Here is a 20,646-nt window from a genome sequence, read left to right as displayed (position 1 = left end):
TTCCCGACCCAGGAATGGAACCCAGGTCTCCGGCACTGCAGGCAGATGCTTTTACCGTCTGAGCCAAATGCTGGCCATAAATTACCTCTCATTTTACACTGTCTTGGGGTAGTTTCCTTGCTGTCTGTCTGTGTGTTTTTTAGGCTAAAAGTAGTTCCCTGAGGTCAAAGATTATTTTACATCCTAGCTTCTCCCACGGTTATACTTAGCATGTCTTAGACATGAAGGAGTATGATGAATACTCTTTGGAGGAAATGAATGAAGGAAGTTGGAGGTATTTTTGGCATGAAGTGAAGTCTTTTAGTTGTGTCCGACTCTTTGTGACCCTATGGACTGTAACCTATCAGGTTACTCTGACCATAGGATTTTCCAGGCAAGAATGCTGGAGTGGGTTGTCATTTCCTTCTCCAGGGGGATCTTCCTGACCCAGGGATCAAACCCAGGTCTCCTGCATTGCAGGCAGACGCTTTACCATCTGAGACACAAAAGAAGCCCTTTTTTTTTTTACTTCTAGATGTACTGAAATTGAGGAGAAAGCAAGTGCAAAAGTTTTATAACTTGTGATAGTAAAGTTTGGTAAGAGAAAAGGACTGGGAATGCTGGTTCAAGATTTATTAACCTAAAGTATCCTCCTTTATTTTCATAGCAACACAATGTATTGTTATCTCCACGCATTTATCTTTGTTTTGGGAGATTAGAAACCTGAGGCCTAAAGTCTCACAGCAAATCTCTGTAAAAGATAAGAAATAATATCCCCATTTCTAAGTACAGCGTTCTTTCTGAAAGACCAAGTTACTATTTATATAGAAGATAAATGAGAAGCAAGCTGGGAAATACATTTTTGTCTCTGGATTACTGCACCCACTGCTGGTGAAGATCCAGAGAGTTCTCTTCAGCTCTTTTCCACCACTTTGAATATAATAAATGGAGCTCCTCACAGAGGTTTTTTTTTTTTTTTTGCTTTTCCCCAATACTTAAAGAGGCAATTTTCCTGTCAGTAATGAACATAGATAGGAGGGTGTTTCTCTGTCTCACCACGATGCCTAAGTCTCAAATAACAAATTGTTATGAACATTTTTGCCCTTTGTTGAATGTAGCTGCTAATCATTTTATACGGCTCTAATTGGAAGAAAGTGGGTGTGTCTGAAACTGCTTTTGGACACTTACCTAATCCATCTCTTACTATTAATAACTCCAAGTACAATATCCATGCCAAAAAATAAAACCTGTATTGGATTTAAAATATTCTTCGAGGCACACACCAGTGATCCAATCCATTGTTCCGTCTTACAAGATTTAGGCATTTTCCAAAAAGTTTCAGAAGTGGGAAAGCAAGATTGTTGAGCATAAGGTCATCAAGACTGACACACTTCTCTTTCTTTTGCAGGCCTGAATATTGGCAGTGACACTTAAGAGGCTGGCATTTACTTCTGTTCTAACCAGCTACCTTATAACTGTGAAAAGTAACTATGCATATGTGTTGGTCAGCGAAACCAAGGAACAAGAACTATGGCGGTTGAGGAGGTCTGTCTGATTCCGGGGTGCTTTTCCCTGGCTCCACCATCAGGGACCTTCGCCCTCCCACCTCAACAACCATGTGGTACCCTCTGGCTTTTGACAGAGATTAAGGACATGTTCTTTGGCCTACAGCTAGAACTCAGAATCTGCTGGAGTAGGGTCAGAGACCATTTCAGTCACAGCTGAGGAAGATGAAATTTCCATTCTACTTGGTGCCTTGTCCAGGGAGCACACTAACTCTTGGGAAAGCGTGTTGAGTGAGAAGAGGCTGAGCCTGGCCCACTAGAAACCCGTGGTTATGGCGAGTGAGCCAACGTGACCAGCGGAGGCAAGAGCCGCAGAGGGACTCATGACGGGCTATACCATGTTGCGGAATGGGGGCGCGGGGAACGGAGGTCAGACCTGCATGCTGCGCTGGTCCAACCGCATTCGGCTCACGTGGCTCAGCTTCACGCTGTTCATCATCCTGGTGTTCTTCCCCCTCATCGCTCACTATTATCTCACCACCCTGGACGAGGCAGACGAGGCGGGCAAGCGCATCTTCGGCCCGCGGGCCGGCAGCGAACTCTGCGAGGTGAAGCACGTGTTGGACCTGTGCCGCATCCGCGAGTCCGTGAGCGAGGAGCTCCTGCAGCTGGAAGCCAAGCGGCAGGAGCTGAACAGTGAAATCGCCAAGCTGAACCTGAAGATTGAGGCCTGCAAGAAGAGCATCGAGAATGCCAAGCAGGACCTGCTTCAGCTCAAGAACGTCATCAGCCAGACAGAGCATTCCTACAAGGAGCTGATGGCGCAGAACCAGCCCAAGCTCTCCCTGCCTATCCGCCTGCTCCCGGAGAAGGACGATGCCGGCCTCCCGCCCCCCAAGGCCCAGCGGGGCTGCCGGCTGCACAATTGCTTCGATTATTCCCGGTGCCCTCTGACCTCTGGTTTCCCCGTCTATGTTTATGACAGTGACCAGTTCGCCTTTGGCAGCTACCTGGATCCCTTGGTCAAGCAGGCTTTCCAGGCCACGGCCCGAGCCAACGTTTATGTCACCGACAATGCGGACATCGCCTGCCTTTATGTGATCCTAGTAGGGGAGATGCAGGAGCCCGCCGTGCTGCGGCCCGCCGACCTGGAGAAGCAGCTGTTGTCCCTCCCGCACTGGCGGACGGACGGCCACAACCACGTCATCATCAGCCTGTCTCGGAAGTCGGACACCCAGAACTTACTGTACAACGTCAGCACCGGCCGGGCCATGGTGGCCCAGTCCACCTTCTATGCGGCCCAGTACCGGCCTGGCTTTGACTTGGTGGTGTCGCCCCTAGTCCACGCCATGTCGGAGCCCAACTTCATGGAAATCCCACCACAGGTGCCGGTGAAGCGGAAATACCTCTTCACCTTCCAGGGCGAGAAGATAGAGTCGCTGAGATCCAGCCTTCAGGAGGCCCGCTCCTTTGAGGAGGAGATGGAGGGGGACCCCCCGGCCGACTACGACGATCGGATCATCGCCACCCTCAAGGCCGTCCAAGACAGCAAGCTCGATCAGGTCCTGGTGGAATTCACCTGTAAGAGCCAGCCGAGAGCCAGCCTGCCGACTGAGTGGGCGCTGTGCGGCGAGCGGGAGGACCGCCTGGAGCTCCTGAAGCTCTCCACCTTTGCCCTCATCATCACGCCGGGGGACCCGCGCCTGCTTGTGTCCTCAGGGTGTGCTACCCGGCTCTTCGAGGCCCTGGAGGTCGGGGCTGTCCCGGTGGTGCTGGGGGAGCACGTGCAGCTCCCCTACCAGGACGTGCTGCAGTGGAGCGAGGCGGCGCTGGTGGTGCCCAAGCCGCGGGTCACTGAGGTCCACTTCCTGCTGCGGAGCCTCTCGGACAGCGACCTGCTGGCCATGCGGCGCCAGGGCCGCTTCCTCTGGGAGACCTACTTCTCCACCACGGACAGTATCTTCAGCACCGTGCTGGCCGTGATCCGGACGCGCATCCAGATCCCAGCCGCTCCCATCCGGGAGGAGGCCGCGGCCGAGATCCCGCACCGCTCGGGCAAGGCGGCCGGCACCGACCCCAACATGGCGGACACCGGGGACCTGGACCTGGGCCCGGTGGAGACCGAGCCGCCCTACGCCTCGCCCAAGTACCTCCGCAACTTCACCCTCACCGTCACTGACCTCTACCGCAGCTGGAACTCCGCCCCGGGGCCTTTCCATCTCTTCCCCCACACGCCCTTTGACCCCGTGCTGCCCTCGGAGGCCAAGTTCCTGGGCTCAGGGACCGGATTCCGGCCCATTGGTGGCGGGGCCGGGGGCTCCGGCAAGGAGTTTCAGGCTGCGCTGGGCGGCAACGTCCCTCGGGAGCAGTTCACGGTGGTAATGTTGACTTACGAGCGGGAGGAGGTGCTCATGAACTCCTTAGAGAGGCTGAACGGCCTCCCTTACCTGAACAAGGTCGTGGTGGTGTGGAATTCTCCCAAGCTGCCGTCAGAGGACCTGGTGTGGCCTGACATTGGGGTCCCCATCATGGTAATGATAGAGCCACGAGCGGTTTCTTTACCGCGCCAGAGGCTAGTTCATTCTTGATGCTCTCTTTCCTGTAAAGATGCTGTGTGTGTGTTTTTTTTAACCTATTCAGATTCTTACCCTTGCTTCTGTTTGAGTTCTTTCAGGTCTTGCCAGTTCTCTGCTGCTCACTTCCAAAGGCCCCTAAGACGTTCCCATAGGGAGACTGATACTGGCCCTGTGAAGGTTTACAAAACCCTGTCATCGACCTCGTAGACATCTTCTCTGTCCTTACAAAGGGGCTGACAATGAGAATGATGATGAAAAGCTGACGTTTATTTAAGAAGCACTCATAATTTTAGAGTTTATAGAGCTTACAGTAACAGTTATGAGCTAGTATGATTTCTTAACTGAGGCTTAGACATGTTAACTATTTTGCCCAGGGTCACGATTAGCATTTGTGGAGGAGCTGAGCTTTTAGTGTGCCTGATTCCAGGAGCTGTGGTTTTAATCATCTCCCAAAGGGTTTAGGAAGGAGACCTGTTCCATTTCACAGGATTGTCTTCCTCTGGGAGACTGGTGTCAGGGTTTGGTATTTTGGGAGTTGGAGACCTTGGACCTTTTCTGTAGTTTCATTCTCATAAAACTCTTCTCTGTTATGGTTAGGATGATGTATTCTACAGGAAAAGTAATACCCAAATATGCAGGATAGAGCTTTAGTTCTGAGTACTTTGTTTATCCACCTTCTGTTGTACGTTTGTCCATCTAGAAGGAGATTACCCATTTCTCTTAAATGTGAGGCCTAAGAACAGATCTCAAGCCACATGGCAACACTTTACCATGCAGCACAGGTACTTTCCAGAAAAGGCAGCAAAGAGGGGCCAAAGTCTGATAAGCCATCACTGCTAGACGCTTGCTTAAGAAAATTAGTCGTTTTTAGCAAGAATTTGCCTTGAAAGGGAACGTTTAGGCTAGACCAGTTTTTAAAATATTTATTTCATTGAGCTAATTCACATGAAATATTTTCTAATCAGCATTATGGTAAATGGGAAAGTATGAGTTTTGGCACAGTAGAGACCTAGGATTAAATAGTCATTTTGTGATCTTTGATAAGTTAATTAACTCCTTTGACATCAGGATTAAAGAGGGATCTAAGATAATACAGGGCTTCCCTGATAGCTCATTGGTAAAGAATCCGCCTGCAGTGTCGGAGACCTGGGTTTGATCCCTGGGTTCGGAAGATCCCCCGGAGAAGGGAAAGGCTACCCGTGCATTCTGGCCTGGAGAATTCCATGGGCTGTATAGTCCATGGCGTCTCAAAGAGTCTGACATGACTGAGCCACTTTTTCTTTCACTGAGATAATACAAGTAGTCAGTTAAGTCGCTCAGTCATGTCGGACTTTTTGTGACCCCATGGACTGCAGCACACCAGGCCTCCCTGTCGCTCACCAACTCCTGGAGTTTCCTCAAACTCATGTCCATTGAGTCGGTGATGCCACTCAACCATCTCATCCTCTGTCGTCCCGTTCTCCTCCCGCCTTCAATCCTTCCCAGCATCAGGGTCTTTTCCACTGAGGCAGTTCTTCACATCAGGTGGCCAAAGTATTGGAGGTTCGGCTTTAGCATCAGTCCTTCCAATGAATATTCAGGACCGATTTCCTTTAGGAGGGACTTGTTGGGTCTCCTTGCAGTCCAAGGGACTCTCAGGAGTCTTCTCCAACACCACAGTTCAAGAGCATCAATTCTTTGGCGTTCCACTTTCTTTATAGTCCAACTATCACATCCATACATGACTACTGGAAAAACCATAGCTTTGACTAGATGGACCTTTGTTGGCAAAGTAATGTCTCTGCTTTTTAATATACTGGAAAAGTGCCCAATAATTATTTGATTCCTATTTATTCCTTCATGTCAAAGGAGATGGAAGTCAGCATGGATGTTCTGCTTATGTTAAGGACCCACTTCACTGATAAACCTCCTTGTACCCACGACTTAATTTCCCTTGTGTCTTAACTGTTACTACCTTTCTTCTCTTGTACAAATCTTTTGTTTTCTTTTTTTTTTTTTTTTTACAAATGCCACTACTTTCTTCCTACTGCTGCTAATCTTTTCTTGTATTTTATTTAATTGAATTTATAATCAGAGACTCTTCAAAAACTGTAGGGTGCTGCAAACTTTTGACCCCAGAATTTATTTTGTATATTAAGAAAGCTTTGTAGACAGGGAGATTTCTCTCTAGACTTCTTCCCAAATACGTTTCACTTTTTTTCTTTCCTAGTTACAACTTTTTGAATGTCATCAAAATTAAAAAAAAAAAAAAATCGTTCTGTGAAAGGTCGATGCTCCTCATTAGCAAAGCAGCCTGTGTTTTCCATTTTGCTGAGTTTTCTGTAAATTTGTTAGGGACGTGGAGAAGCTGATGCCGCCACGGTTAACGGTGTCTGAAGTGCAGCAGAGTGCTTGCCAGAATGAGTCCTTCCTTTTAACTCTGGTGGGAGATAAATCGTTCTCTTTGATTACTGAGCCACTCATTGCAGCAATACCATGCTTAGTCAGAAAGGGCCAGAAACTCTCCAGGCTGGGGGCAGCTCTGAATAGCTTGTCCGTATTAGTGGTACACATTTTTTTTTTTGTCTTTCTCCCTAATTCCTATGAAAAAAGAAGAAACTCTTTCAAGCTGGAAAATTTCACCCCATTCTCTAAATATTTGGACTGCTTTCTATTCAGTATGTAGGAGAGGCAGGGTTTTTGGGCAGCAGTTGAGCTGCCGCCCTCTGGGGCACAGAGCTATCACGGTGGGCTGAGAGGGAGGGTGGCCCTCCGCGGTGGGAAGTGGTAGCGTTAGGAGCCGTCTGAGAGTGGGTTTTCCGCCGAGGATGCAGACGTGACCTCTTTGTTCATGTTGTTATAGTTAACAGTAGATCTCTGTAAGATGACCGGGCAGTCTTTCAGGTTCCATTCCTTCAGGGAAGATGATTTGAGCTAAAAGAAGCAACCCAGGAGCCTACCTGCCACTTCAGAAAATGTTGGGCAGTCTGTGGGTGTCTTCTGCTCAGGGTGCCATCGTAGCAGCGGGCACAAATGCTGTCTGTCTGTGGGCTGTGAAGTCTGTTGAGCCCTCGGTGTTCAAGTAGAGAGCAGGGTTGTCTCGGGCGTACCTACTGGGGCCTGTGGTGAAATCCCTCTCTCTTTTCCATTACTTACCAAGCAAGGGGGAAGCTACTCTGGGTCTGGCAGAGAGTAAGTGTGATTTTCACTGCCACCCTCCTGCCCAGCATGCTTTATGTAAAGAGAGTTTCAGTTGAGATCAGGTAGGGCCTGTTCGAATTGACAGTGCTGCCCACAGGGAGGTGGGTTCTCTCACCGGGATGGTAGGGATGGCTGCACCAGAGGTATCTTTCTGTCTCTTACTTGTTTGTGAGCAGTTGAATCGGGTTCCTTAGCTCCTTGAGTGGAATGTCATGAATGTTTAATGGAAGTCAAATGGAGGGTGGCGTTGGGCCAGGGGATTTGAAGGCCTGCCTTTTGAAAAGCTCCCTTCTAGGGGGGAAGTCAGCACTTTCATGCATCTTAAAGATTTTCCACTGTTTCCTGGCTGCCGTTGTTTGTAGTGATAGTCAGTGATTTCTCAAATATTTATTTCCCCATAGGTAGTGTGTTATTTTTCTCTGGCCACTTTGAAGACTTTTTCTATACACGGGGTTTCCAGCAGTTTGACTGTGATGCGCCTCTGCGTGGTTTTCTTTGATCTGTGTTCTGATTGGGCTTCACTTAGTCTCTTAAGGGCTTATCCCAGGTGGCTTAGTGATAAAGAACCCGCCTGCCAGTGCAGGAGATGTGGGTTCAATGCCTGGGTGGGGAAGATCCCCTGGAGAAGGAAATGGCAACTCACTCCAGTATTCTTGTCTGGGAAATCTCATGAACAGATGAGCCTGGTGGGCTACAGTCCATGGAGTCACAAAGAGTGGGACAACACTTAGCAACTAAACAACAAGGCTCTTAAATCTAGTAATTTATGTATTTTAAAATTATATTTGGGGAATTTTTTTATTCAATATTTAATCAGGTATTTTTTTCCTCTTTGGGGACTTCATTCTGTGTATACTAGGCATTAAAAAATATATTTTACAATTTTATTTGTCCATTATACTATACTAGGCATTTTGATACTGTCTTGCAGTTTTCGGCAGCTCTGTTTATTGTTTAAAAATCATTTTTTATCTTTGATAATTTCTGTTGATATGTCGTCACATTTGCTGACTTTGGTGTCTACACTGTTCTTCATTGAGTCAGTTTTATATTTCAGATACTGTGTTTTCCAGTTTAAGAATTTCCACGTTTTTAAAAATAATAGTTTCTGTTTCTCTCCTGAGATTTCCTGTTTCGTTTTTTCCCATTCTAAATACACCTCGTTTAAAAATGTATTTTATTTATTTGGCTGCATTGAGTCTTCGTTGCAGCACGTGGAGTCTTCATTGGTTCACGTGGGATCTTTCATTGCTGTGCATGGACTCACTAGTTGTGGCACAGGGGCTCTGGAGCGTGAGGGCTCAGTAGTTAAGCACACGGGCTTTCTTGCTCCTTGCCGTGTGGAATCTTAGTTCTCTGATCAGGGATCAAACCCACGTCCCTTGCATTGGAAGGCAGATTCTTAACCGCTGGACCACCTAGGAAGTCCCTACTTCACTTCAATGAGTGCAGTTATGTTAGCTGCTTTAACCTCTTGGTCTGCTAATTCCAGCATATGGGTTGAGTATTCATTGTAATTGGGGGTCATATTCTTCTGGTTAGTCTGGTTCTTTGTACAGCAAACAGTTTTGTATTAAATTGTGAATGTCGCGAAGACTGTGGATTTTGTTTTATTTCTCTGAAAAGTGTTGAGCTTTTAGTTTTAGCGGGAAGTTAATTTGGTTGGACAGCAAGTTCTCTTGGGTGGCAACACAAATGTTAGTTCAGCCTTTTTATCTGTAGCTGGTCTGCTTGTGAACAGCAGAAAGAATGCATGGTTCTGGGGTGACCTGGAGACTGGGAGCTTTATACACAGAACTTGGAGCTCTCCTGTCTGGTTCTCTCTCTGCTGCAACTCCTTTCTTCCAGGGGTGGTGGTTGCCCCAGGCTCTTTCCTCTTATTCCTCAGGCCAGAACAGCTGGGTGCTGTATGCAAGTTTAAGCTATCCTTGGTACCAGCTCTGGTCTACGCTCAAGGGGAAAGCGGCGGTGATTCTCCCCATGTCAGTAATTCCTTCCTAAATTTTGGCTCCCCTTCGTAATGTGTCGCCTTCTGCTCAGTCTGGTGTCTTCAGGTAATGCTCTTTTGGTATTTTTGTCCAGAGTTAATGTTGCCGTCAGTAGGAGGCTGCGTCTGGGTGGGCAGGAGCCTCCAGCTGGTCTCTGATACACAGCCCCACCCAAAATATTGGTTCAGGTTACTGGTTTATTCTGACCAATTAACACATCTTTTTCACTCTGCTTTACATTTTGGAAAATAGTATATAGGGTGGCCTTGTTGGAGCATCCTGTGGAAACAAGAACATCAAACTCGGTCCTTTTGCAGTTTTACAAAGGGGACTTTGCTGTTCACCGTGTAGTCTTGCCCACTCAAAACACTGTCCATCTCTAGGCTGTGAACTCGCTTGTTTGTACGTCCCTGACAGCCGAGGCCCTCAATCCTTAGTTTTTAGTTCTGTTCTCTATAAAGGGTACAGCTCCTTTAAATAGGGTGCCTAGGAGGACTTTTTTGAAGAGGTGACATTTGAGCAGAAGCCTGAGGGAAGTGGGAGAATGGACCATGTAAATTCTGGGGGGATGTACAGAGAACAGGAAGTGCAGGAAGCTTGTTGTGCTCAGGCCATGGCAGGGGGACCCTGTGTGCCCTGGGCGGAATGATCCAGAGTAGAGCTTGAGAGGAGGTTGGAGGAGACAGAGGCGGCACATGTAGGCCATGGTGAGGACTGAAGGTTTTATTCTCAGTGTGTGAGGGTGCAAGGGGAGGGTTTTGAGCAGAGAGAAATATGATACTGTGGGATGATGGGGGAAAGAGCAGACAGAGTTGAAAGGCTATTGCAGGAGCCCAGGTGAGGGGTGCTGGCGGCCTGGATGGGGCAGTCATGGTGGAGATGGTGATTCAGAGAGAAGTGTATCATACTGCTGTGGGAGTCTCCAGGGTCTCTGGAGATGAGGCCAGAACGCGCTGTGTTGCCCAAGAGAAGATTGTGGAGATATGAGGTGGTTTTTCAGCCCTTTTCCCCTCTCTCCCAGTCCTTGATACTAGAATTGAACAAGGCAGGTTCTGTCTGGGGAACTTAATGTCATGCCAGGGTGGTTATTTTAGTCCTGTTGCCCCAGGAGTCTGCTGAGGAAGGTTGGAGGAGAAACCGGCTGTGTTGTTAACTCAAGAGTCGTTACAGTTCAGGCTTGGGCCTCTGCCAGCTGGGCCGTTAAAGGCTTCATTTCTTGCTGGCTAGCCCGCCAGGCTCCTCTGTCCATGGGGTTTTTCCCAGCAATAATACTGGAGTGGGTTGCCGTTTCCTCCTCCTGGGAATCTTCCTGACCTGGGGTTGAATCTGTGTCTCCTGCATTGCTGGCTGATTCTTTACTACTGAGCCACTGGGGAGGCCCTCAGATACTGAGTTATTTGCTACTAATTCGGAAAAGACTTATCATGATAGCTAATTAAATACTTACTAAGTGAATTGATACTTGGCTAATTAACGTGAATTTTCGGATTTTACCTGGGTTTAGAAACCAAATGGTTAGTTAACATATTGGCAGAAAGGATTCTATTTAAGTAGTAGTTCTTTTATCATTCATAAAGTCCAGAATTCCTCAGAACCCGGGTTGAATGTTAACTGAGGATACTGATTGTTTTCCGTATGTTTTGTACGACATGTACAGCTCATGCATTTGCATACACTGGGGGTCTAGGTTCTGCCTGTTGCCCTATTCTTTTGTGGTGAGAAGAGGGGCGCCTTCATGAATGAAGGTGAACAGAGGACTAGGGGCCATCATCTGAGTACTGTATGTGAAACAGGAAAAAGAGCGTCAGTGAGCACTGCTCCTGACCTTGACTGTTGTAGGTTGATGGATTTTTTTTTTTTTTGCTCTAGAAAACTAGATTAGATACTAAGAGGTTTCAGTATAATCAGTGTTTATAGTTGACATATAAACTTTTCAAGTCTTTATTCCATATTCTGAAAATATGGATGGGACTGGACTAAGTTAGGTCCTATTTCCTGTTTGTTTATTCATTTGTAAAGCACTTGTTGAACACCTTCTGTATGGCAGGCACTGTGCTCTGTACATTCTGGTCAGTGTCATACCGGTAGTTAAATCAATAGCTTGAAGGTCAGTCTTCATGCTCACAAGTCACTAAGCTGTAGTCATAAGGCATGAAAAAAACAGCCAATGTTGAGGGAGCGAGGAGGAGCATTGTTTTAATTTGAAAGAAAACAACATCAACAGAAGTGAGAATATTTCCTAATCATGACATCTTCTGGTTGACTCATTTCTTTCACGTTTGATCTGCCCTTTGTCAGGTCCTTAGAGGCCCATGCTGTTCTGCATGTTTGCGTTACAGATATTTAAATCTCTTTGTCCTTCTGATTTTGGTGCCAGAATGGATAATGGTTGATTCACTGAGCTTTTGTCTAGCCATTAAGCACTACAGCTCTGAAGCAAAACTGGTAGAAGAAAGCTTTTCCTAAAAGAAAATTTTAATTTATTTATTTGGCCGCGCTGGGTCTCAGGTGTGCCATGTGGGACCGTAAGTTGCGGCATATGGGGTCTGGGATTGAACCCAGGCCCCCTGCATTGGGAGCTTGAAGTCTTGGCCACTGGACCACCAGGGAAGTCCCAAAGAAAGCTTTTACTTCGCCCACCCTTCCCTCACCCTTTGATTTTAGTTTGTATTTGCGAACTTTGTAAAGGCAGAAATCCTTTTGGTTATGAGAAAGAGGTGACGTGCTTACATTACGAATTACACGTATTCAGAGTTGGCTTTGCTCTCTCCTGGTGGTTGGTTCTGAAAATGGCGCAGTGACATTTGGGCTGGATAGTTCTGTGTTGTGGGGAGCAGCCCTGTGCAGTGTGGGATTGCAGCATCCCTGGCCTCTGCCCACTAAGTGCAAGCAACCCGCTGGCCACCCAGTGGTGACAACCAAAGATGTGCACAGACATTGTCAAGTGTCCCCTGAGGGTCACAATCACTCCTAGCTGAGAATCCTTAAAGCAGACCTGCTGACCGGAGTTTTTCGTGGGTTAACCACAAGTGGGCTGCAGCCATACTTGACTCTGTGTTTCTCTGAATCCTGGAAAGCTTCTCTTTTATTCCGATTCAGTTCCCTTACCCTGAAGATCTTGCTGTCGTCCAGCCCCGAGGAGTAATGCCAGGATGAGCTGAGACAGAACATGTGCTATATTCCTGAATCCAGAGGACTTGTTCTTAATGGACATGCCTCTTAATGAACTTTGATAAACTTGCTAAAAAACTGAATGTGAAATCTAGGCCAACACACACTTGATATGAGACCTTCCGCTCCATCTCGGTTTTCCACAGGACAGGCAGCTCCTCTTGATTGGATTCACTTTGTAATGAGACCAAAAGTCTGCCTGTGTTCTAGGTATCAGAGCATGATGGTGTTAGTTTTTATTGTTGTTTCTGAATTTTAGATGAAGGAGTTGACTGTAGCGTTGTCAAGTGTGGCTGGTAAGTAGCTCCCGTTTTTCGCACAACATCGTGCTGTGCTGACTCCGCACAGAGGCTGCCTACTCAGGTTCATGCATGTAGTAAGTGGTAGAATTGAAATCTGAACTCAGGTCTTTCTGGTTGACTCCAAAGCCATGCTTTCCCCTCTGTCCCAGCGCCTCTCAAAGTGCGGCGTGCCTAGGACTCACTCTGGAGATATTAAAACGCAGGTCCTGGCTAGGTAGGTTTAGGACGGCTGGCAATTCTGCCTTTCTAATGGAATCCTGGGTGACGCCCATGTTGCTGACTTTGGGATCACACTTTGAGTACTAGAGCTCTGTGCTGTGTTCCTGGATTTTTTTTGCTTTTCCTTCTCTTTTTGGTTCTGCTGAGTCTTTGTTGCTGCTTGTGGGCTTTCTATAGTTACAGTGAGTGGGGGCTACTCTTCCTTGCAATGTGAGAGCTTCTCATGGAGGCTTATCTTGTAGAGCACAGACCCCAGGGGCACGGGCTTCACTAGTTGCGGCTTGCAGGCTCTAGAACGCAGGCTCAGCCGTTGTAGCATATGGGCTTAGTTGCTCTGTGGCACGTGGGGTCTTCCCAGACAAGACCGGGTCAAACCCACGTTCCCTGCGTCGGCAGGTGGATTCTTATCTACTGCGCCACCAGGGAAGCCCCTGAATTGTTAATTGTGGTATAGATAATCCTCTTGGTGATTGACCCACAAAATTGGTAACCTACAGTTGAGCATTCAGTAACCGGATGTTTTACTGAATGTTTTCTTCGTTTTAAGCGATGTGTATTCCCTGGTAGGGTTGAGGGAAAGCTCTGTCCACTGAACAGGCAGCATTGCCGTTCTGTGTTGAGTGAATGCTGGGTGCGCTTGGAAAGTAATGGGAAAGATCCCAGGGTAGTTTGTGGGGGCAGGCATTACAGTGTGCAACTGCCGAGGTCCACTGACCCAGGGTGGACGTTATTTTACATTTCCACATGTCTGAAATTGGGTGTGTGTCTTAAACCACAGATGGCATTTTACCGGCACTGGATGCTGGCAGTTGACTTCTGCTACCGTGACCGGCGTCCTACTCCCTGGGAGTTGAGCTGGGCAACCCGCACAGCGAGCAGCTGGCCACCTCCCCTGCGCGTCCCTCTCTCTTTCCTGACCCGGCCTTCAGTGCCTTTGTTCTGTCACTGCTGAACCCAAGCTTGGGAGGTCCAGGCCATAAGCACGGAGATTTTTTCTTGTTCAAAAGTGCTGCAGGGCAAGATGGATTTCTGTGTCTTTTGCTTTGCCCCTGATGTCTGCTGTTGGTAGCAGCAAATCTGTTACCAATTTCCCCTTGTTCTTACTTGGTAGGGACTCCTCCAGGACTGAGTCGAAATTTTAAAAAGCTCTTACTAGAGTAAACATTCTAAATGGTGAACTATTTTTTCGTATTTTTCTTATTTGGCGGCATTTTTATTTCTTGATAGTACACAAATTAATAATGCATTTTTCATAGGGCCTATAGCTAGATGAGACTTACAGGTTTAACCTAAGTTTCCCAGAAGAAGACTGATTTGGAGTAGGGAGGCGTGAGTTAGGAGTCTAGCTCTGTGAGGGGCCTGTTGTCAACATGCAAAGTAAAAGTTGACGGAATGATCTCCGAGGCCCTTCTGGCTCTGAACTAATTGGATTCTAAGTGTGCTGGAATGAATGAATTGAAATGTGAGGTCTCTGCTTTAAGAACATAGAAGAAGTGATTATTAGTACTTTTGACAAGATTGGTGAGCAAGGAGACATCTGAGCCGGGTGTTCAGGGGGAGAATAGTTGTGGTGGAGGAATAGGAGAGAGAGAGGATTTTAAGCTGAAGAGACAGTGCTCACAAGGTCCTGGGAGAACCTTTAAAACCATTCACACGGACTTCCCTGGCGGTCCAGTGGCTGAGATTCTGTGCTCCCAGCGCAGGGGCCGTGGGTTCAGTTCCTGGTCGGGGAACTGAGATCCCACATGCTGCGCGATGTGACCAACCAATGAACAAAAACACTCAGCTTTTAGACCCTGGATAAAATTATATTCATCACGTCACGTAGAGGTGAGCCTCAGTACAGGTGTCCCATTGCAAGAAGGATGTCCCTTCCCAACTGTCTAAAAAGATGATTACTCAAGACGTTCTCTTTGTTTCTGGCTTTTGAGAATAAAATGATTCCTCACTAGTTAGTCAATACTTAATGGGTATAGAAACCATAAAATTAAAGGAGCTATCAGAGTACTCGAGTCTGTCCATCCTTGTTTGAGTTTCAGAGTCAAAGTGAATACTAAAGCTACCACCTAGTAGTAGCTACTATCTGAGGCACACTTGAAAGAAAAAAAGTGAAAGTGAAGTCTCTCGGTCGTATCTGACTCTTTGTGACCCCATAAACTGTAGCCCACCAAGCTCCTCTGTCCATGGGATTTTCCAGGCAAGAATACTGGAGTGGGTTGCCATTTCCTTCTCCAGGAGATCTTCCCTACCCAGGGATTGAACCTGGGTCTCCTGCATTGTAGACAGACGTATTATTGTCTCAGCCACCAGGGAAGTCCACTAGGGAAGCCTCCCAGGGAGGCACATTTAAATAATTTTAAAAGTTATAATGCAGTTCTTACGATCGAGCACTGCATCTTTGTTTCGGGAAGAAATAACAGCTTTGCATATGTCAGTCACTTGGGATAAGATTCTTTGAATTCGGAATTTCTTTGGGCACAGAAGCTCTTAGTTTTACTGAGTCAGGTTCCCCTTGAGAGAAAAAGCTCTTGTAAGTGTAGTCGGTGTTGCAGGTAGCAGTTGCAGAAGCAGAGTAATTAACCTCAACTGGATGGGCTCGCCTTAGTTGTTTCAGATGGAAAAGAAAGGCCTTTAAATCGGGACTCAGAAAGGACACAGACTCCAGGGAGTTCTGAGTTGGGTTTCCAGGGGATTCCGGAGCTGAGGATCGTAACCTCAGTTCTGCTCTGCCGCTTTGTGTTCTCTTGGGAAAGTTATTGTTAATATCCCTAAACCGTGTCTGTTGCATACTTAAAATAATCCTCAGCTTTAGCTTGTTTCCCAGGAAAATTAGTTAGCAAATGAATAAAGCTTCCAATGGGAAATCTTTATAAATTTGCCGAATTATAAGGTAGTTTTTGTTCCTGTAAGACGTGTGCTCCATTGTACAGTTTGGCTTTGTTGTTGTTATTCATTCTCTAAATCGTGGGCAACTCTTTGGGACCCCGTGAACCACAGCACGCCAGGCACCGTCTCTTCAGTATCTCTCAGAGTTTGCTCAAATTCGTGTTAACTGAATCAGTGATGCTGTATCCAGCCATCTCTTCCTCTGTTGCCCCCTTCTCCTCCTGCCTTCAACCGTTCCAGCATCAGGATCTTTTCCAATGAGTCGGTTCTTCACATCAGGTGGCCAAAGGATTGGACCTTCAGCATCAGTCCTTCCAATGAATATTGGAACAAGAGGCTCTTTAGTTCTTCTTCACTTCTGCATATTTAGCCACAATCTCCTTTGACCTAAAGACAGCCCTCTTTTGCATTCTGCATTACATCATTGATCATCAGTGTTTTTCCTTTCTCTTTACAGGTGGTTCGTACTGAGAAGAACAGTCTGAACAACCGATTCCTGCCGTGGAATGAAATCGAGACAGAGGCCATCCTGTCTATTGATGATGACGCTCACCTCCGCCATGATGAAATCATGTTTGGGTTTCGGTGAGGAGCTGATTTTTAATCAAGAAACGCTTTTGTTGGCAAGTGACAGGAAACTAACTCAAAGGCTGGATGAGGCAGCCAAATGAGTTTCGTAGCTGGTAGTAACTGAGACATCTTGTGTGCTAAGTCGCTTCAGCTGTGTCTGACTCTGTGCCACCCCAGGGACCGTAGCCCACCAGGCTCCTCTGTCCATGGGATTGTCCAGGCAAGAATAGTGGAGTGGGTTGCCATGCCCTTCTCCAGGGGATCTTCTCGACCTAGGGATTGAACCCTCATCTCTTACGTATCCTGCATTGGCAGGAGGGTTCTTTACCACTAGCGCCACCTGGGAAGCCCCAGGACCTAAATATCTCACTTTGAAGGAACAGTACAGATAAGAGAACAGAGTAGATCAGGGCCACTCAGAGTGTCCAGTCCTGGCGCTGACTCATGGACAGTTTATTTCCTGTCCAAAGTGAGGTAAGTACAGAAATTGAGGGTAGACATTTAGAAGCCTTTAAATAACTTGACATTTACCATGACATCCAAGTGTGAACGCTTTTCTTGTAATTCATTTTTGAGTAACATCTATTGAGTATAATTCATACGTCCTACAGTTCACTCATTTAAGGGTCCCATTCAGTGGCTTCTAGCGTATTTACAAGGTTGTGCAACTGTCACCGTGATCTGCTTTAGAAATCTTCATCGCCATCAGAAGAAAGCTTGTACCCATTAGCAGTCATTCTCTGTTTTTCTCCGACTCCTCTAAAGCATTGGCAACCATTAATGTACTTAGTTTCTCTGTAAGTTTATCTGTTATAGACGTCCCATATACATGGTACAGTGTAACATGTGCTCCTTGGTAACTGGTTTCTTTCACTTAACGGTGCTTTCGGCGTTCGTCTGTCTAGTGGCATCTGTCAGCACTTCATTCTGTACGGACGTGCACCTTCTGTTGACTCCCAGGCGGCTCAGTGGTAGAGAATGTGCTTGCCAATGCAGGAGACGTGGATTCGACCCCTGGGTTAAAGTTCCCTGGAGAAAGAAATAGGAACCCACTCCACTATTCTTGCCTGGGAAATCCCATGGACACAGGAGCTGGCAGGCTGCGTCTGTGGGGTCGCAGAGAGTTGGACACGACTGAGCACGCACGCACACATTTTATTTGTCCATTTTTGGACACTTGGGTCATTTCTGCTTCTTTGCTATTGTGAATACTGCTATGAACATTAATGTACATGCTTTTTTATATGACTATTTATAGATACATACTTGGTTTAACATTTTGAAGAACTCCCAGCCTGTTTTCCAGAGTAGCTGCACCATTTTATATTGTACCAGCAGCGAATGAGGGTTCTGATTTCTCTGTGTCTTTGTCGACACTTGATCTTTTCTGTAATTATAGCCCTCCTACTGGGTGCAAAGTGGTATTTCAGTGTAGTTTTGATTTGCATTTCCCTAATGACTTAGGATATTGCTCATCTTTTCATGTGTTTAGGAATAAACTTATATATCTTCTTTGAAGAGATGTCTATTTAGATACTTTGCTGTTTGTTATTTGGGTTGTCTGTTTTGTTTTTTTTTTAAACTGTAAACTTTTTGTTTTGTAGTGGGAAATAGCCAGTTAACATTGTGGTAGTTTCAGGTGAACAGCAGAGGGACTCAGCCATGTATCTATGTGTATCCATTCTTCCGGAGAAGGCAGTGGCACCCCGCTCCAGTACTCTTGCCTGGAAAATCCCATGGACGGAGGAGCCTGGTTAGGCTGCAGTCCATGGTATCGCTAGAGTCAGACACAACTGAGCAACTTCACTTTCACTTTTCACTTTCATGCATTGGAGAAGGAAATGGCAACCCACTCCAGTGTTCTTGCCTGGAGAATCCCAGGGACGGGGGAGCCTGGTGGGCTGCCGTCTATGGGGTCGTACAGAGTTGGACACCACTGAAGCGACTTAGCAATCCATTCTTCCCCAGACCACCCCCTCCCCCCGCCCCCCCGCAATCCAGGCTAGCACATAACATCGAGCAGAGGTCCCTGCTATACAGTAGGTCTTTGTTGGGTTTCTGTTTTAAATATAGCAGTGTGTACATGACTGGTTTGTCTTTTTATTTTTGAGTTGTCAGAGTTCTTTGTATATTCTAGGTACAAGTCCCTTATCAGGGATAATGATCTGTAATTTTTTCCTCTTATGCTGTGGGTTGTCTTTTCACATTCTTGATGGTGTCCTTCAAAGCACAAAACTTTTCGTTTTAATGAAGCCCAGTTTGTCTAGGTTTTCATTGGTTACTTGTCCTTTTGGTGTTATATTTAAGAAAACATGCAATTCATTTTTATTGTGTTGTTACAAAAGCATGACCAAGCCCAGGGAAAATTACTTCTTTGCCACATAGTTTGAGAAACACTGGAGTGGATATCTTTGAGGATCTCATTCAAACGAAGTATAGATTCCAGGACAAAAACTCTTTTCTCTGTGCTTTTGTTTCGGGCCCTGAGAGCCTGGCCGACCCCTAGCTTCCGGGCTTCAGCTTAGATGGTAAGTGCAGACGCTTGGATGGAAGCACAGCAGCTTTACTGCTCTATTTTCTTAGGTCCGTGTGTAGTCACCTGGCACATTTCTGACAAAGTGGAACATCTGCTCTTCCTCCCCCTCAGCCAGCCTCTCATTTCCTCTGACCTCCTCCTACCACTATGTTATTGAGGCGAGAATCTGTTGTTAGCAATTGTGAAAATCCCACTGGATTTCACATTACCATAATAATAAGTAAGCAGCTCTCTTGCCTTGATTTTATGAAGGGAAAAAAAGCCATGTGATGATAGCAGAGATGGGCCTTTGCCATCACAGTTGTTGTTATTGATGGTGACGGGAGGGACGGGAAGGTGGGGTGTTTCCGATACAGCGTGATGTACTTAAGAGTCTGCTGAGGGACTGGAGGCTGTGGACAGAGTCATGGGGTGTTAACAGGAGAATTGCCGATCAGCGCTAGATCCCGAGAACGATTAGATAAGCAGTCCTGCTTTGATGAGTTTGAAGCTTATTAAGATAACTGGTGTTTGTTCTTGATTTAGAAAGATTTTTGATCCTTTCCATTTGTCACCAGGTTTCCAAGTGGTGAGAGAATGATGGAAGCCTTATAACTGACGGTGTTGAGCGTCTTTTCATGTGGTCAGTGACCATCTGTTTATCTTCTTTGGAGAAATGTCTGCTTAGATCCTTTGCCTTTTTATTATCAAGTGGTTAAGAGTCTCTTACCATCATTAGAAATTTGAGGTTTAGTCTCTGGTTATAAGACAAGTGAATTATCTCTGACTCTACTTCCAAATCTTCTATTACCCTGAGTATTCTCTCATTTATTTGGGCATCCTTTGATCTAAAAACTTTGCTTTCGAATTAGAGTTTTCATCTTTTCCCTATGTATGCCTAGGAATGGGATTGCTGGATTACATGATAACTCTGTTCTTAGTTTTTTAAGGAACTGCCATACTGTTCTCCGTAGTGGCTGTACCAGTTTACGTTTCCACCAAGAGTGTAGGAGGGTTCCCTTTTCGAAAGGATACACGCGTTCTGACGTTCACTGCAGCACTGTTTACAGTAGTTGAGACATGAAAGCCACCTAAATGTTGAAATCAGCAGATGACTGGATAAAGAAGATGTGGCATATAGATACCGTGGAATATTTTTCAACCATAAAAAGAATGAAATAATGCCATTTACAGCAACATGGATGGACCTAGAGGTTATCAGACTAAGTGAAGTCAGTTAGAGAAAGTCAGATACCATATGGTATCACTCACATGTGGGATCAAAACAATGATGCAGGTGAGCTTATTTACCAAACGGAAACAGACCGAGACACAGGACGCAAGCGTGATGGTTCCAAAGGGGGAACGGGGAGCAGGGCTAAATCTAGGAATTTGGACTTAAAAGATACAAACTACTATACATGTGTCATTTCACAGAGCTGTACATGGCTGAGCGACTAACATGCACATGTATATAAAATAGATAACAAGGACCTGCTGTGCAGCACAGGGAGCTATATTCAATATCTTGCAATAACCTTTAATGGAAAAGAGTCTGAAAAATAATATATATAACTTAGTCAATTTGCTGTGCACCTAAAAATTGTAAATCAGCTGTACTTTGATTTAGAATCAGTAAATAAATACATCCATAGAAACTGTCCCTCTGGCAAAAGATAATGTGGATCTTGGCCGACTTCAGCTTATGTAGCAAAGAAGGAAATAGTATGTTTTTAAGTGATGGATAAAGAGACC

The 20,646-nt window shown here is 46.1% G+C and overlaps 1 protein-coding gene across 5 annotated transcripts in view; it reads left to right on the top strand.

The window, feature by feature from the left end:
• EXTL3 (exostosin like glycosyltransferase 3) overlaps positions 1 to 20,646 on the top strand; it is a 132,088-nt gene that overhangs the window by 90,663 nt on the left and 20,779 nt on the right. For 4 of the 5 annotated variants that reach the window (XM_086414768.1, XM_086414767.1, XM_086414769.1 and 1 more), the window contains exons 3-4: positions 1,388 to 4,015; positions 16,264 to 16,391. In XM_086414768.1, the coding sequence (XP_086270894.1) occupies positions 1,868 to 4,015; positions 16,264 to 16,391 (2,276 nt within the window). In that variant the 5' untranslated portion in view covers positions 1,388 to 1,867. Of the gene's footprint in view, positions 1 to 1,387; positions 4,016 to 16,263; positions 16,392 to 19,469; positions 19,535 to 20,646 lie in introns of all 5 variants that reach the window. The other variant, XM_086414771.1, reaches the window with a different exon arrangement.

This window comes from Bos grunniens, chromosome 8 (genome assembly GCF_055505025.1).
Source record: "Bos grunniens cultivar Pamir isolate PY7600 chromosome 8, Bosgru_T2T1.0, whole genome shotgun sequence".
NCBI lineage: Eukaryota > Metazoa > Chordata > Mammalia > Artiodactyla > Bovidae > Bos > Bos grunniens.
The sequence above is the reverse complement of the archived record's forward strand: the minus strand, read 5'-3'. Positions and strand labels throughout refer to the sequence as shown.